The sequence below is a fragment of the Triticum dicoccoides genome, chromosome 6B (genome assembly GCF_002162155.2).
Source record: "Triticum dicoccoides isolate Atlit2015 ecotype Zavitan chromosome 6B, WEW_v2.0, whole genome shotgun sequence".
Lineage (NCBI taxonomy): Eukaryota > Viridiplantae > Streptophyta > Magnoliopsida > Poales > Poaceae > Triticum > Triticum dicoccoides.
Window position 1 is genome coordinate 710831075 of NC_041391.1, and position 14869 is coordinate 710845943.

General features: G+C 52.9%; 1 protein-coding gene across 1 annotated transcript in view; it reads right to left on the reverse strand.

Annotated features, from left to right (window-relative positions):
• LOC119325125 (NAC domain-containing protein 78-like) overlaps positions 1-590 on the reverse strand; it is a 4623-nt gene extending 4033 nt beyond the window's left edge. The window contains exon 1 of the mRNA XM_037598865.1: positions 1-590. This exon is cut by the window's left edge and continues 4 nt beyond it. Coding sequence (XP_037454762.1) covers positions 1-426 — 426 coding nt within the window. The 5' untranslated portion in view covers positions 427-590.
• Between the last annotated feature and the right edge of the window lie 14279 nt (positions 591-14869).

The following is a 14869-nucleotide window of genomic DNA, read 5'->3' on the forward strand; positions in this document are numbered from 1 at the left end:
GGTGCGGTCGCCCTTGGGGGCGCGGCCGGCGTGGAAGACGAGGGTCTTCTTCATGCCGACGGCGCGGCCGCGGTGGAAGACCTCGCGGTCCTTGCCGGTGGTCTTCCAGTAGCCGCGCGGGGTGGCGCGGTTGGTGCGGTTGCCGGGGCCCCCGCGGCCGCCGGCGCCGGCGCCGGCCACCTTGCGGTCGAGGCGCGCGAAGAAGTACCACTGCGCGTCGCGGCTGCGGATGCGCGAGAGCGGCGGCAGGTCCCAGGGCTCGAGCCGGTAGAGGTCGACCTCGGCGATGGCGTCGATCCGGAGGCGGCGGCCGAGGACCCTGCGGCGCAGGTAGTAGGAGACGAGCTCCTCGTCCGTCGGGTGGAAGCGGAAGCCCGGCGCCATCGGCACCTCCTCCGCCGCCGCCGGCGGAGACGACGAGCTCATCGGGTCCGGCGGGCGTTCGATCGGTGGATCTAGGGCTCGGGGCTGTCGGCGGGGCTGGGATCTGCGTGGGGTGCGGGGACTTTGTTGGTCTAGGGTTTGGTTGGGTGGGGAACCGGAGGAGGAAGATTGGAAGAAGGCGTGGGAGGGGAGGCGTGGAAGAAAAGGGCACGCGCAAAGGGTTTTGTTCTAGAAGGCTCTTTCTTCCTCTCTCTCTCTCTTTTTTTCTTCATGTGTTGTGGTTTAATTGGGTCATTATATTGCTTTCAACTTGAATACAACTTCTCTACTATCCTCTTTTAGTAGGGATGTTTCATTTCTCTTTTCTATATCTATTTCTTTTCTTATATTATGTTATGTTAAACAAATGGCAGCAGCGTTCATTTTCCTGCCTGAATGCACTTTGGCCATCCTTCGTCCGCTCCGCCTCCTTTGTTTGCCTCTCCCACGGAACCTGTATCCGGTTTCTTATTTTCTACCGGATTAGATATAGACGCATGCATACCCCGCGCGGCCATGCATGCACACGCACGCTAAAACTCATGGCGTCTCTCCATCCGATCCAAACTACCGCCGTCGCTTTGATTCTGGCAAACGATGGCCATCTTCTGCGCTGCTATCTACTGTTGTGACCCCGTAATGGCCTCCACCATCGATTCCCCAGCATCTCATGGCCCTTTTCTCTCCCTTGATTGCATCCCCGCAGTTAACCCTAGTCGTCTCTATGTCGTCCTCCATCGACAGCACGCTCTTGGATGCCAACCTCACATAGGAGGAGACGACGACCACCACGTGGTCATCCTCATCCTCAACACCATCTTTGGCATGTCAACCTAAACCCGCTCTTTCGTTCAGCCATTCCTCATCGATGCGATGTTGTCGTCCTCGTTTACCTCGTCACCGCTCTCGCCAACCTCTCTTTGCGCTCGCTATCAGCGTCTCCATCGTCATGCTTCTCGACATGTCCTACATCCTGGACGACCTGGAGCCCACATCGGACAACGGAGGAGGGGCGGAGAGAAGGCCACGGGGGTCATGGTGAAGAAGAAGGATGGCCACGCCGTTGAGACGGGGCGGGCATATGCTCCATGGTGAGAGCATCTCTAACCGTTCTTTTAATAATTTAGGAGCAAATGGTCTCTTATCATTTAACTCTTTATATTTGCTTCTCTAGAAATGTGCGGTTTCTAACCGTACCCTCAAACTTAACTCCCTTAAAGTTTTAGCATAAATTCATTTATTTTTTGGGCCATCGAGTCAAACTTCACTATTCAATTATTTCACTAAATGATATCTTGGCCACATACTTCACCAGTTATTCGCTAAGAGAACTGATTCAAGAAACTACAAGAAAAATTACGCACAGTACAAACATCACTTCCTTAACTGCTCCTACTAGTCCGATCGATACTTTCTTCATATCTTCACTACCTACATTGTTGCTTTTCTCGGTTAGCTTCTCGAGTTTGCAGGCTTCTTTCTTCTCTGCCGCCTCAAACTTGAACATTGCGTCATCTATAGCCTCGTCTCCAGCAACTAGTGTACAAGAAATTATATCTTTTAGCAAGACATTCACCGAGCAAGCAGGAATCCTTTTGCAGGAAGCTATTCAGGACCAACTAGAAACAATTTTCCCTTCCTTCAGTAACAAATAAATGTTGTATGTCCACTCTTGTTATTTTGCATGTCTACTTTTGGTAGTAGAATGGGAATCATTCCAACATCTAGCAGATTTTTCATTATCAATAGAGCAATGTACTCTTCTTACCGATACCAAAACTTGCATCCTTGCTACATACATTTTAAGAAAACAACAAGTTTCAAATTGCGACGAATATGAATAACAACCGTACAAAATTGCAGTCATTACGTCCTTTTCGCACTTGTAGGAAACTCATCCAGGAGGTTTGCGCATGCTCAAGACGAGGCATGGCACCAGCTGCCAACAATGACCACACTTGATGACAAGTAGAGGCTCGCCGACGAGCTGCCAACCAAGAGCTGAGGCTAGCCAACGGGCAGACGTGAAATCATTGGTCCATAGAGATTTTTATTAATTACCAAAATCACCCTTAGGGGTTAGATGCACTTTCAGTAGTGTTCCCAACCAAAAAAGTGAGAGCGGCAAATTGCAAAAATCCCAAAACCAGAAAGGAAATTCGCTTCGGTGGGCCTGCCCACGAGGGAGGTCTCTGCACGCGGAGCGCATCCCAATTTTCCATTGGTTCCCTTTCACACGGTGTTGGGGATATAACTATTTGTAAGCCGCCCAGGAGGGGCCGGGTTACGCAAAGAAGGTTTTCCAGAAAGAAGCCCAAGGCCAAGCATGAAGATGGCGGTTCAATAAAGGGCTTAAGGCCCACAGGCGACTTAAGGCCCGTTGTAGTAAACCGCCATAATGGCATGACTTGTATCATAAGGTATATTTAACTAGTCACCGAGCCGGATACTGTTTATAAGCCGGCCGGGACTCTGTAAGCCGCAGGGCGTCAACCCGTGTATATGAGGGGACGACCTGATGGCGGCTTAGGGCAAGAAACAACTCATTGAGAACCAGGCATAGCGTATCTCGCTCCCTGGTCATTGAAACATCAATACCAACCCAACTAGACGTAGGCCTTACCTCACCGTAAGGGGCCGAACTAGTATAAACCCTCTCGTATCCTTTGTCCCGTTTAACCCCTTCAAGCTTTCTAGTTGCGATGGCTCCACAACTAAGTCCTTTCACGAGGACATCTGACGTGACAATTCCACGACAGTTGGCGCCCACCGTGGGGCCAGCGCACAGTGGATTTGAGTTCTTGAAGGGCAACTTCAAAGGGCTCAAGGGATACATAACGGGCCGGATGACCAAGAGTCGTCGCGGCAAGATCTACATCGACAACGAAGGCTAGGGCCCCGACACCGGCTCAATTGAGTACGGGTACCGGGTCCCCTTCGGCGGAATCCACGTCTTCATCGGCTGGATCGGAGAGCCGGGACCTGAGCCGGACAGCGGCACCGACCTCATCGAGACGGCTCAGCGTGCGAGGAAGACCCGGGCTCAATCCATCATGAAGCGTGCTTTCGTGGGCTGCATCCACGGAGTGGAACTTTCTAAAGGATCTGAAGATGATGGTGAGACGGCCGTCCTCTCAGACGGTGATTCGTCCGCCGATTCAACGGATTCATTGTATCAGGTGCAAGACGGCGTGCTAGGGGGTTGTTCTGATGACATCAGTATTCTGGACCCCCATGAGCCGCCAAGATGGGCAGGAATCTTCATGGCTGGGACTCAGCCCGGCGCTAACTCTACGGCTGCTGCAGCGATAACATCTGAAATAGGGACAGCCGAGGCAGGTGGCCCTGTGCGCCCGCCGGCTCAGGTGCTGATAGAGCTCATGGACAAGCTTACGGCCCTGTTAACCGCCACGGTGATCCCTGCGAACAAATATGAGCATGACACGGAGGTGGCACGGGTGCGTGAGGAGATAGCACAGGCCAAGGAGGCCTTGGCAGCTGAGGATACTAGACTAGCTACAGAGCGGGCGGCTCTCGACGCCCGGGCACAGCGGTTGCAGTCAGAAGCTTACCAGCTCACGATGAGCTTAAATGCGTCCAATGAGGTAATGAGGAGGAGACATCAGAAGACTCAGTCTCGTTTACCTCCGAATTACGACCCTCGGGTTCTTTTTGCTACACCTGGAGCCGGCCCAAGTAACCCGCCGGAAGCCAATCAGCTTATGACAGCCAGAACAGGAGGGCCGACTCAGCCTCGGGAGATGGCACCACCTCACGTGAGCATGCCACCGCCACGTTATGTGTCGGTTCCACCGGGTCACTTTTCCAACCCCATGGAGAACTTAATCGCAGCTTCAACGCGTTTGGCGGCTCTTCCTATGGACGGTGATGACCCGGCGGTAGTGGAGACCCGGAGAGTCAGAGAACTCCTCCAGACGGCCTTAGCTCAGCAGGAGACCTATTCTTACAGCCGGGACATGATTCATTCAACTCCCCTGCCTTGGTTAGCACCGCCTCGCCAGAACCGGAGCCCGAGTTATAGAAGGCACATGGAGTCGGAAGCTTTGTCAGGCAACGCCCAACGCCGTAACCAGCCCGGTGGCTATAATCCGGTACAAGATCGAATACGTCAGGAGAACGAGCGGGCGGCTCAGTTAGCGGCCCAACAGACCGCACATCAAGATTTTCCAGAGTATCCGACGACTTCTGTTGAGGCGAGAATAGCCACTAGAACCGGTGGTGTTCTTTTCCTGGTTTCGGCTTTGCGTAATGTGCGGTTGCCCAAGGACTTCAAGAGACCTCGAAAGGTGCCGAATTACACAGCCGACTTACAACCTGGAGCATGGATCGAGAGTTATGAGATGGCCATGGAGCTGTTGGAAGTCAGTGACGCGGCAATGGCTAAATATTTCACCATGATGCTAGATGGAATGGCCCGGTCTTGGTTAAAGGGTTTGCCACCCAATTCCATTGGTTCATGGGAAGAATTAAAAACCCGCTTCATCCAGAACTTCAAAGACACCTGTAAGCAATCTATGTCGATCGTGGACTTGACGAATTGTAAGCAGGCGGAAGGTGAATCCACCACCCATTGGGTGCGCCGGGTCAAGAAGATAATTCATTCATCTGACAAGATGGATGCCGGTTCTGCAGTCCTTATGTTGGAGAAGAATTGCAGCTTTGAGCCGCTGAGGCAGAAACTGGGGCGCCTTAAACGTGACTGCAATGATATGGGTACACTGATGGCGGCTTTAGTCAAATATGCCGATTCTGATAGTACCAAGGATCCCGCTCTAACGATGAGAAGATAGGGAAGGGAAAAAGGAACGGCAATGGAAAGGGTCAACAACATAGCCCGGGGAACCAAACGGCAATAAGCGCAAGACGAACGGTAACCCAGAGTTTGTGGCCAATGCCAATGCGCGGGGTAACAATAAGAGATATAAGGGTAAGCCGCCTCGGTCCGGCGGGTCAGGCCCATCTCTTGAGCAGCTACTCAATGAGCCCTGTCCGAAACACGGCACCCGGGAGCAGCCCGCCACACACCTATGGAAGGATTGCGCGATCATGAAGGCATTTAAAAATTCCAACACCTTCGATGGCAGTCATGGATCTGGCAGCGGCTCAGGGGCTGGCGGCTTTCATGGCCCGGGCGGTGGCTCAAATTCTGGTTTTCAGGGGCATCCAGGTGGTAATAATCAGCAGCAGTCTGGTCAAGGAGGGCAGCAGCAGCAGTCGGGCTATCAAAGCCATCCGAAGCAGTTGAATGGTGGGCAGTATCACGTGTTTACCACTAGTTTGTGCAAACGTGACCAAAAGGTTCATAAGAGGGCCGTGAATTCTGTTGAGCCGGCAATTCCTCATTATTTGAGGTGGTCAGAGCAGCCCATTATATGGAGCAGAGAGGATCACCCTCCACGGGTTGATAATCCGAGTCAGTTAGCCTTGGTGGTGGCATCCCAGGTTGGTGGATATAAATTCACTAAGGTACTCATGGACGGCGGTAACAGCATCAATATCCTCTACTACGAGACCTTTCAGCGCATGGGGTTGACTGAGAAGAATTTGAGAACATCCAACACTGTTTTCCATGGGGTGGTTCCGGGTAAGTCGGCTTACCCAGTTGGTAAGATTGAATTGGAGGTGGCCTTTGGAGATGAGTATGACTCCAGGGCTGAGAAATTGACGTTTGAAGTGGTTAAAATTAGAAGTCCATATCACGCTCTGTTTGGGCGACCGGCTTATGCTAAATTCATGGCACGGTCGTGTTACGTTTACTTACAGCTCAAGATGCCGGGTTACAAGGGCACCATTACTGTGCATGGGAGTTGAAAGGTGGCCTTAGAATGCGAAGAAGGCGACGCGGCTTACGATGAGTCTGCCTGTGCTACGGAGGAGCTCAAATTTTATCAAGACAATGTTGACCCGGCGAATATGACCTCCCTCAAGAAACCCACTACTGAGCATGACCCGGCGTTGAAATTTAAATCGGCCGCTGAGACAAAGCTTGTGGACTTTACCCCAGGGGATGCTTCGAAGCAGCTCAGTATCAGTGCCAATTTGGATCCTAAATAGGAAAGCACGCTCATCGAGTTCATCCGTGAGAACCGGGATATCTTTGCATGGAAACCTTCTGACATGCCGGGTGTACCGAGGGAACTCGCTGAGCACACTCTCAATATTGATCCAAAGTATAAGCCGGTCAGGCAGTTTCTCTAACGGTTCAACAAGGAGAGACGGAAGGCTATTGGGGAAGAGGTTGCCCGGCTCTTAGCGGCCGGGTTTATTGTTGAGGTTTTTCACCCGGAGTGGTTGGCTAATCCGGTGTTAGTACTCAAGAAGAATGGCACTTGGCGGATGTGTGTGGATTACAGGACTTAAACAAGGCTTGTCCGGCTGATCCCTTTGCTCTCCCCCGTATTGATCAAATTATTGATGCTATGGCGGGTTGTGAACGTTTGAGCTTCCTGGATGCTTACTCTGGTTATCATCAGATCAAGATGGCAGTTAAGGACCAGGAGAAGACGGCTTTCATCACTCCGTTTGGAGCCTTCTGTTATGTATCTATGCCGTTTGGACTCAAAAGTGCCCAGGCGACTTATCAGCGGTGTGTGCAGAACTGTTTGCACGATCAAATTGGGCGTAATGTTCATGCTTACGTGGATGACATTGTGGTGAAGTCCAGAGAAAAGGAAACCTTGATATCAGACTTGAAAGAGACCTTTGATAATCTCTGGGTTTATAAGATGATGCTTAACCTGGCCAAGTGTGTGTTTGGTGTGCCTGCAGGCAAGCTCTTAGGTTTTCTGGTGTCAAACAGAGGCATTGAAGCTAATCCGGAGAAGATTAAGGCGATTACCTCTCTGGCTAAGCCGGCGTGCATCAATGATGTTCAGCGACTGGCGGGTCGTGTTGCCGCTTTAAGCCAGTTAGGTGAGAAGGCCCTTCCATTATATCAGATGATGAAGAAAACTGACACTTTCGTCTGGAGTGATGCTGCGGATGCTGCCTTTGAAGACTTGAAGAGGCAATTCTCTGAGCCACCGGTTTTTGCGGCTCCCATTGACAGAGAGCCGTTGCTGTTATATGTGGCTGCTAATTCACGAGCGGTCAGTGTTGCCATCGTGGTGGAGCGTAAGGAGGCTGGCAAGGAGCATCCGGTTCAACGGCCGGTTTATTATGTCAGTGAGGTACTCATTGAGTCCAAACAAAGGTATCCACATTGGCAGAAACTCGTTTATGGAGTGTTTATGGCCAACCGAAAGTTGAAGCAGTACTTTCAAAGTCATCCTATAACTGTGGTAAGTTCTGCCCCTTTGGGAGACATCATCCAGAATAGGGAGGCCACGGGACGAGTCGCCAAGTGGGCTATCGAGCTTGTGCCTCATGGTTTGAAGTACATGCCACGTACTGCTATTAAGTCTCAGGCTTTGTGAGGGAGTCCTGGACTAGGGGGTGTCCGGATAGCCGAACTATCATCATCGGCCGGACTCCAAGACTATGAAGATACAAGATTGAAGACTTTGTCCCGTGTCCGGATGGGACTTTCCTTGGCGTGGAAGGCAAGCTTGGCGATACGGATATGTAGATCTCCTACCATTGTAACCGACTCTGTGTAACCCTAGCCCTCTCCGGTGTCTATATAAACCGGATGGTTTTAGTCCGTAGGACACAACAACAATCATACCATAGGCTAGCTTCTAGGGTTTAGCCTCCTTGATCTCGTGGTAGATCTACTCTTGTAATACCCACATCATCAATATCAATCAAGCAGGACGTAGGGTTTTACCTCCATCAAGAGGGCCCGAAGCTGGGTAAAACATTGTGTCCCTTGTCTCCTGTTACCATCCGCCTAGACGCACAATTCGGGACCCCCTACCCGAGATCCGCCGGTTTTGACACCGACGTTGGTGCTTTCATTGAGAGTTCCTCTGTGTCGTCACCGATAGGCTCGATGGCTCCTTCGATCATCAACAATGACGCGGTCCAGGGTGAGACTTTTCTCCCTAGACAGATCTTCATATTCGGCGGCTTTGCACTGCAGGCCAATTCGTTTGGCCATCTGGAGCAGATCGAAAGCTACGCCCCTGGCCGTCAGGTCAGATTTGGAAGTCTGAACTTCACGGCTGACATCCGCGGAGACTTGATCTTCAATGGATTCGAGCCACAGCTGAGCGCGCCGCACTGTCACGATGGGCATGATTTAGCTCTGCTGCCGGACAGTGCCCTGGAGGCCGCACACGAGTCCGCTCCGACCCTCGATTCGGAGCTGGCTGTGCAGATCGAGGACGGGTGGTTAGACACCACCTCGGGGGCCGCAACCTCTATGGCGATAGAGCCGAATACTGACCTTGTCCCTTGTGAAGCTCGTGACTCCAAGGTGCCGGACTCCTTGCCGGACTCCGAACCTCCCGCGCCCCTCCAATCGAATCCGATTGGGCGCCGATCATGGAGTTCACCGCTGCGGACATCTTTCAGCACTCACCTTTCGGCGACATCCTGAGTTCGCTAAAGTATCTCTCGTTATCAGGAGAGCCCTGGCCGAACTGCGGTTAGGACGGTTGGGATGCGGACGACGAAGAAATTGAAGGCCCACCCACCACCCACTTAGTAGCCACTATCGACGATTTAACCGACATGCTAGACTTCGACGCCGAGGACATTGACGGTATGGACGACGATGCCGGAGACGACCAAGAACCAGCACCTACTGGGCACTGGAAAGCCACCTCGTCATATGACATATACATGGTGGATATCCCAAAGGATGGGAATGACGAGGAAACAGCGGAGGAAGACCCCTCCAAGAAACAGCCCAAGCACCGGCGTCAGCGGCGCCACTCTAAATCCCTCCACAGCAAGAATGGAGATTCCGGCACCGGAGATAATAATACCCCAGACAGTGCCGAAGACAAACCCCTCCAGCAAGATTCAGCGCAGGAGGACAGAGAAGCCAGCCCTCATGAGAGAGCGGCAGATGAAGAGGTAGAGGATGATAATTACATGCCCCCCTCCGGAGACGAGGCAAGCCTCGACGACGACGAATTTGTCGTGCCTGAGGATCCCGTCGAACAAGAGCATTTTAAACGCAGGCTTATGGCCACGGCAAACAGCCTCAAGAAAAAGCAGCAACAACTTAGAGCTGATCAAGATCTGCTAGCCGACAAATGGACCGAAGTCCTTGCGGCCGAAGAGCATGAGCTCGAACGCCCCTCCAAAAGCTACCCCAAACGCAAGTTGCTCCCCCGATTAGAGGAGGAGGCATATAAACCTGCATCACCAAAGCACAATGCGGCTGACCGGCCACCTCGTGGCCGCGACAGAGAGGCCTCTAGGCCCTCCACTAGAACCGTACCCCAGCATCACTCAAAAAGCACAAGGCCACAGGGGAACGCTCCGGACTTGTGAGATATATTGGAGGATAAGGCAAGACAATCAAGATCGATCTATGGATCGTGTGGGCGCCCCATGATACGTGACGACAACCATCGCGCCGGACACAGCAAGTCCGGCCGGGCCGAACACAGTAGACAAAGCTCGTTGGAGCTTCGTCGCGATATAGCCCAATACAGGGGCACCGCACACCCACTATGCTTCACAGATGAAGTAATGGATCATCAAATCCCCGAAGGGTTTAAACCCGTGAATATTGAATCCTATGATGGCACAACAGACCCCACGGTTTGGATCGAAGACTATCTCCTTCATATCCACATGGCCCGCGGTGACGACCTTCACGCCATCAAATACCTCCCACTCAAGCTTAAAGGACCAGCTCAGCATTGGCTTAACAGCTTGCCAGCAGAATCAATTGGGTGTTGGGAGGACCTGGAAGCCGCATTCCTTGATAACTTCCAGGGCACGTATGTGCAACCACCAGACGTTGATGACCTAAGCCACATAATTCAGCAGCCAGACGAATCGGCCAGACAATTATGGACACGGTTCTTAACTAAGAAAAATCAAATCATCGACTGTCCGGATGCGGAGGCCCTCGCGGCCTTCAAACATAACATCCGCGATGAGTGGCTTGCCCGGCACCTGGGACAGGAAAAGCCGAAATCCATGGTAGCCCTCACATCACTCATGACCCGCTTCTGCATGGGAGAGGACAGGTGGCTAGCCTGCAGCAACAACCTCAGCAAAAATTCTGGCAGTCCGGATACCAAGGACCGCAATGGCAGGTCGCGTCGCAACAAGAACAAACGCCGCGTTCACGGCGACAATAATGAGGATACGACAGTCAATGCCGGATTCAGAGGCTCCAAACCCGGTCAGCGGAAAAAGCCATTCAAAAGAACTACTCCGGGTCCGTCCAATTTGGACCGAATACTCGATCGCTCGTGCCAGATACACGGCACCCCCGAAAAGCCAGCCAACCACACCAACAGGGACTATTCGGTATTCAAGCAGGCAGGCAAGCTAATTGCCGAAAACAACGGCAAGGGGCTGCATAGCGATGATGAAGAAGAGACCCGACCGCCGAACAATAGAGGACGAAAGGGTTTCCTCCCACAAGTGCGGACGGTGAACATGATATACGCAACCCACATACCCAAGAGGGAGCGGAAGCGTGCACTCAGGGATGTATACGCGATGGAGCCTGTCGCCCCGAAGTTCAACCCATGGTCCTCCTGCCCGATCACCTTTGATCGAAGGGACCACCCCACCAGCATCCGCCATGGCGGATTCGCCGCATTGGTTTTAGACCCAATCGTCGATGGATTTCACCTCACCAGAGTCCTAATGGACGGCGGCAGCAGCCTGAACCTGCTCTATCAGGACACAGTGCGCAAGATGGGCATAGACCCCTCAAGGATTAAACCCACAAAGATGACCCTCAAAGGCGTCATACCAGGTGTAGAGGCCAATTGTACAGGCTCAGTTACACTAGAAGTGGTCTTCGGATCCCCGGATAACTTCCGAAGCGAGGAGTTAATCTTCGACATAGTCCCGTTCCGCAGCGGCTATCATGCTCTGCTCGGACGGACCGTGTTTGCAAAGTTCAACGCGGTGCCGCACTACGCATACCTCAAGCTCAAGATGCCAGGCCCTCGAGAAGTCATCACGGTCAACGGAAACACCGAACGCTCCCTCCGAACGGAGGAACATACAACGGCTCTCGCGGCAGAAGTACAATGTAGCCTCTTAAGGCAATTCTCGAGTCCGGCCGTTAAGCGACCGGACACGGCTAAACGCGCCCGGAGTAACCTACAACAAGACCACCTGGCACATTCCGAGCACGCGTAGCAATGCGTCCCCAACCCCAGCCCTCGCAAGATTGCAAGACTGGTCCTTCGCGTACATCATTACGCTCTGGAGATACCATGGGCATAGGGGGAGGGGCACGACCACGACAGGCCCAGAATGCGGCTTAACCACACCAAGGGCTCCCAAGTGTGTCATTCTTTTTTTTTCCCTCTTTTTCTTTCTTACCCACAGGACTCCGTTCACCAGAGGCCCTGTCCGGCAGTAGACCGGCAGAACTCACGATGCAACAGCCAGGGAAGGAGAAAGGCTACGACGAATATCCAGGTGGTCTCCATTACGAGCATTAAATGTGTTTTATACACCATCCCGCAGCCTACCCCTGGAGGGGGACATGTTTAATAGTCCCATCCCTTGCTTACCGCACTATTTGTATCGTTCTACATTCATGGCAGTATTTCTTGAATAAACAATGCAGCACCTTTTTGCTTATAATTGCATTCCTTTCTTATATATATGTTCATTTATGACATGTAGCATCCGTACACTTTGGTACGGCTAAATACACCAGGGGCTTAAGTTCCCCGCATTATGGTGTGATAAGTCCGAACACTTTCACAAGTGTGGCACCCCGAACTTATAACATTATATGCATCGGCTCCGAATCATGTCTTGGGTCAATAGTTGGGTTTGCCCGGCTCCCATGTTTTGGTACCTTATGTTCCGTTGTATCGGCTAAGGTAGCACTGGGAGAACCACTGCGATTGCGCCCCAGTTGAGCTGGGCGAGCGCCTCAGTGGAGAAAGCTAAAACTGACCATCATGATGAGGCGAGAGCCGGTCGCTGTTCGCGAGGTTTTTTCGAGTCCTTAAAGACTTATGCCGCTTAGAGCGAGGAACCGGCTTTGTCCGGACCAGGCGTGGATAGCGCCCCGAATTCGGCCTTCCGAACACTAGGGGCTTCACCGAAATTTAAAATTATAGAATTCTATGGCTAAGTGAGAGTGTTCAAGCATTATAAGTCTGGTTGCCTCGTTCGTTGTGTTGAGCGCCTCCCTAGATGGACCCAAATATGGGAACAAGAGTGCTCAAATTTATCCCGAACACCCCAGCACTCGTGGCATGGGGGCCGAAGCCGACGACTTGCCATCTCTCAGATTTGATAAACAGCCGTACAGAAGGTAATATTTTAAATCAACAAGCGTTGCTTAGCGCATATGAACAAAGTTTTCAGCGCACAGGATAACTAAATGCGAGTCTACTCAAATATTACATCTTTGGAGCACTCACCCGCAATAGTGCGGGCACCCTTCAGGACACTCTTATAATACATCTCGGGCGTGCGATACTCCTTGCCCGGCAGTGGCGCGTCCGTCACAAGCTTCTCAGCATCCATCTTGCCCCAGTGCACCTTAGCACGGGCAAGGGCTCGACGGGCACCTTCAATACAGTCGGATTGCTTGATGACTTCAACCCATGGACAAGCATCCACCAGCCGCCGCACCAGGCCGAAGTAGCTCCCAGGCATGGCCTCCTTGGGCCACAGCCGAACAATGAGGCCCTTCATGGCCTGTTCGACCACCTTGTGGAGCTCGACTAGCTGCTTCAGCTGGTCGCTAAGGGGCACCGGATGTCCGGCCTCAGCATACTGAGACCAGAAGACCTTCTTCGTCGAGCTCCCCTCCTCGGCCAGGTAGAAAGCGGCAGCATCGGACACGCTACGGGGCAGATCTGCAAACGCTCCTGGAGAGCTCCGAATTCGGGTAAGTAACAGGTAATTAACATTCACATGCTTGCTTTGCATGAAAAATGCCTTACCCGCCGCTATTTTCTTCAACGCCTCGATTTCCTGAAGGGCCTTGTGGGCTTCGGCCTTAGCGGCTTTGGCACTCTCAAGAGCCAATGCAAGCTCGGACTCTCGAGTCTTCGAGTCGCGCTCCAAACTCTCATGCTTTCCCACGAGAGCCTGGAGCTCTTGCTGTACCTCCGCCACCCGCGCCTCCTGCTTCTCTCGCTCAGCACGCTCCACGGCCGCATTACATTCGGCCGCGGACACTGCCTCCTTCAGGGTCGACACCTCGTTCGTGGCCCCTGAAGTACCCACGTTATCCTTGTCATTTCTCTTGCAACCAAATCCTTTTCTGTAAGGTACAACTTTAATAAGGTGTTACTCACCTTCTTTGTCCTCGAGCTGCTTCTTGGCACGGTCGAGCTCGTTCTCGGACCGCTCGAGGTTTTGCTTCAAAGCATCGACCTCCGCAGTCAGTGCGGCAGAGGTCAGCAGCGCAACCTGCAATCCCATATTGACATATTTTTTAAGACTCCTGCGTATATCTTTTTAGATCCTCAGTCCGGCTTTTCTTTCCGAACACCGAACCGAGCATCAGGGGCTACTGTCTATGCGGTACTATTTTACATATATTAAATTTCTTACCTCAAAGCCTGTTAGAAGGCTGCTGCAGGCTTCGGTCAGCCCGCTTTTGGCGAGCTGGACCTTCTGAATCACCGCACTCATGACAGTGCGGTGTTCCTCCTCGATGGAAGCGCTGTTGAGCGCCTCCAGCAAGTTATCCGGCGCCTCCGGTTGGACGGAGGCCGCTGGCGTCACGGTCTTTCCCTTCTTACGAAGGGGCCGCCTGCCGGACTCCGGAACCACTGCAGGTTCCGGTGCGGAGTCCGGTACGAAGTCCGGGAGGTTACCCTGTGGCACCTCCGGGTCCTCCTCCTCCGGGTGGGTCCCTCTCTGGGATCCCACCTTGGCGTCGTTGGCGTCACGGGGGATGGAGGCAGTTGGAAGTGAAGTACTATTCACATCCGACGTGCCCAAGGACCCGCTCGACGAGGCGGGAAGATCGTCCTTGGGCGGACTGCAGGGTTGTATGCGGCATTAGAAAGACACCATGTGGCGAAAAGAAAAATCATAAAGTTGTTCGGGAGTCCGGATACTTACGATCTCGCCAGGGGCTTGGCCCTTGAAGGCCAATCCTCGTCGTCGTCACCGGCGTTGGCGGAACAGTCCGGGGGAAGAGTCCGCCCTTTCTTGGACCCTTCGGCCTCCCTCGTTGGGGAGGCCTTCCTTTTCTTCCCCCCACCTCTGGGGGAGAGGCCTCTTTCTTCTCCTCCTCGTCCTCGTGGGAGGAGTCCGCCTCGGAGTCATCGGACACCTGGAAACGGCAACTCTTTCGAGTGTCCGTGGCCTTCTTCTCCGGCACCACGTGGGGTGCCGGAGCCAGCCCCCC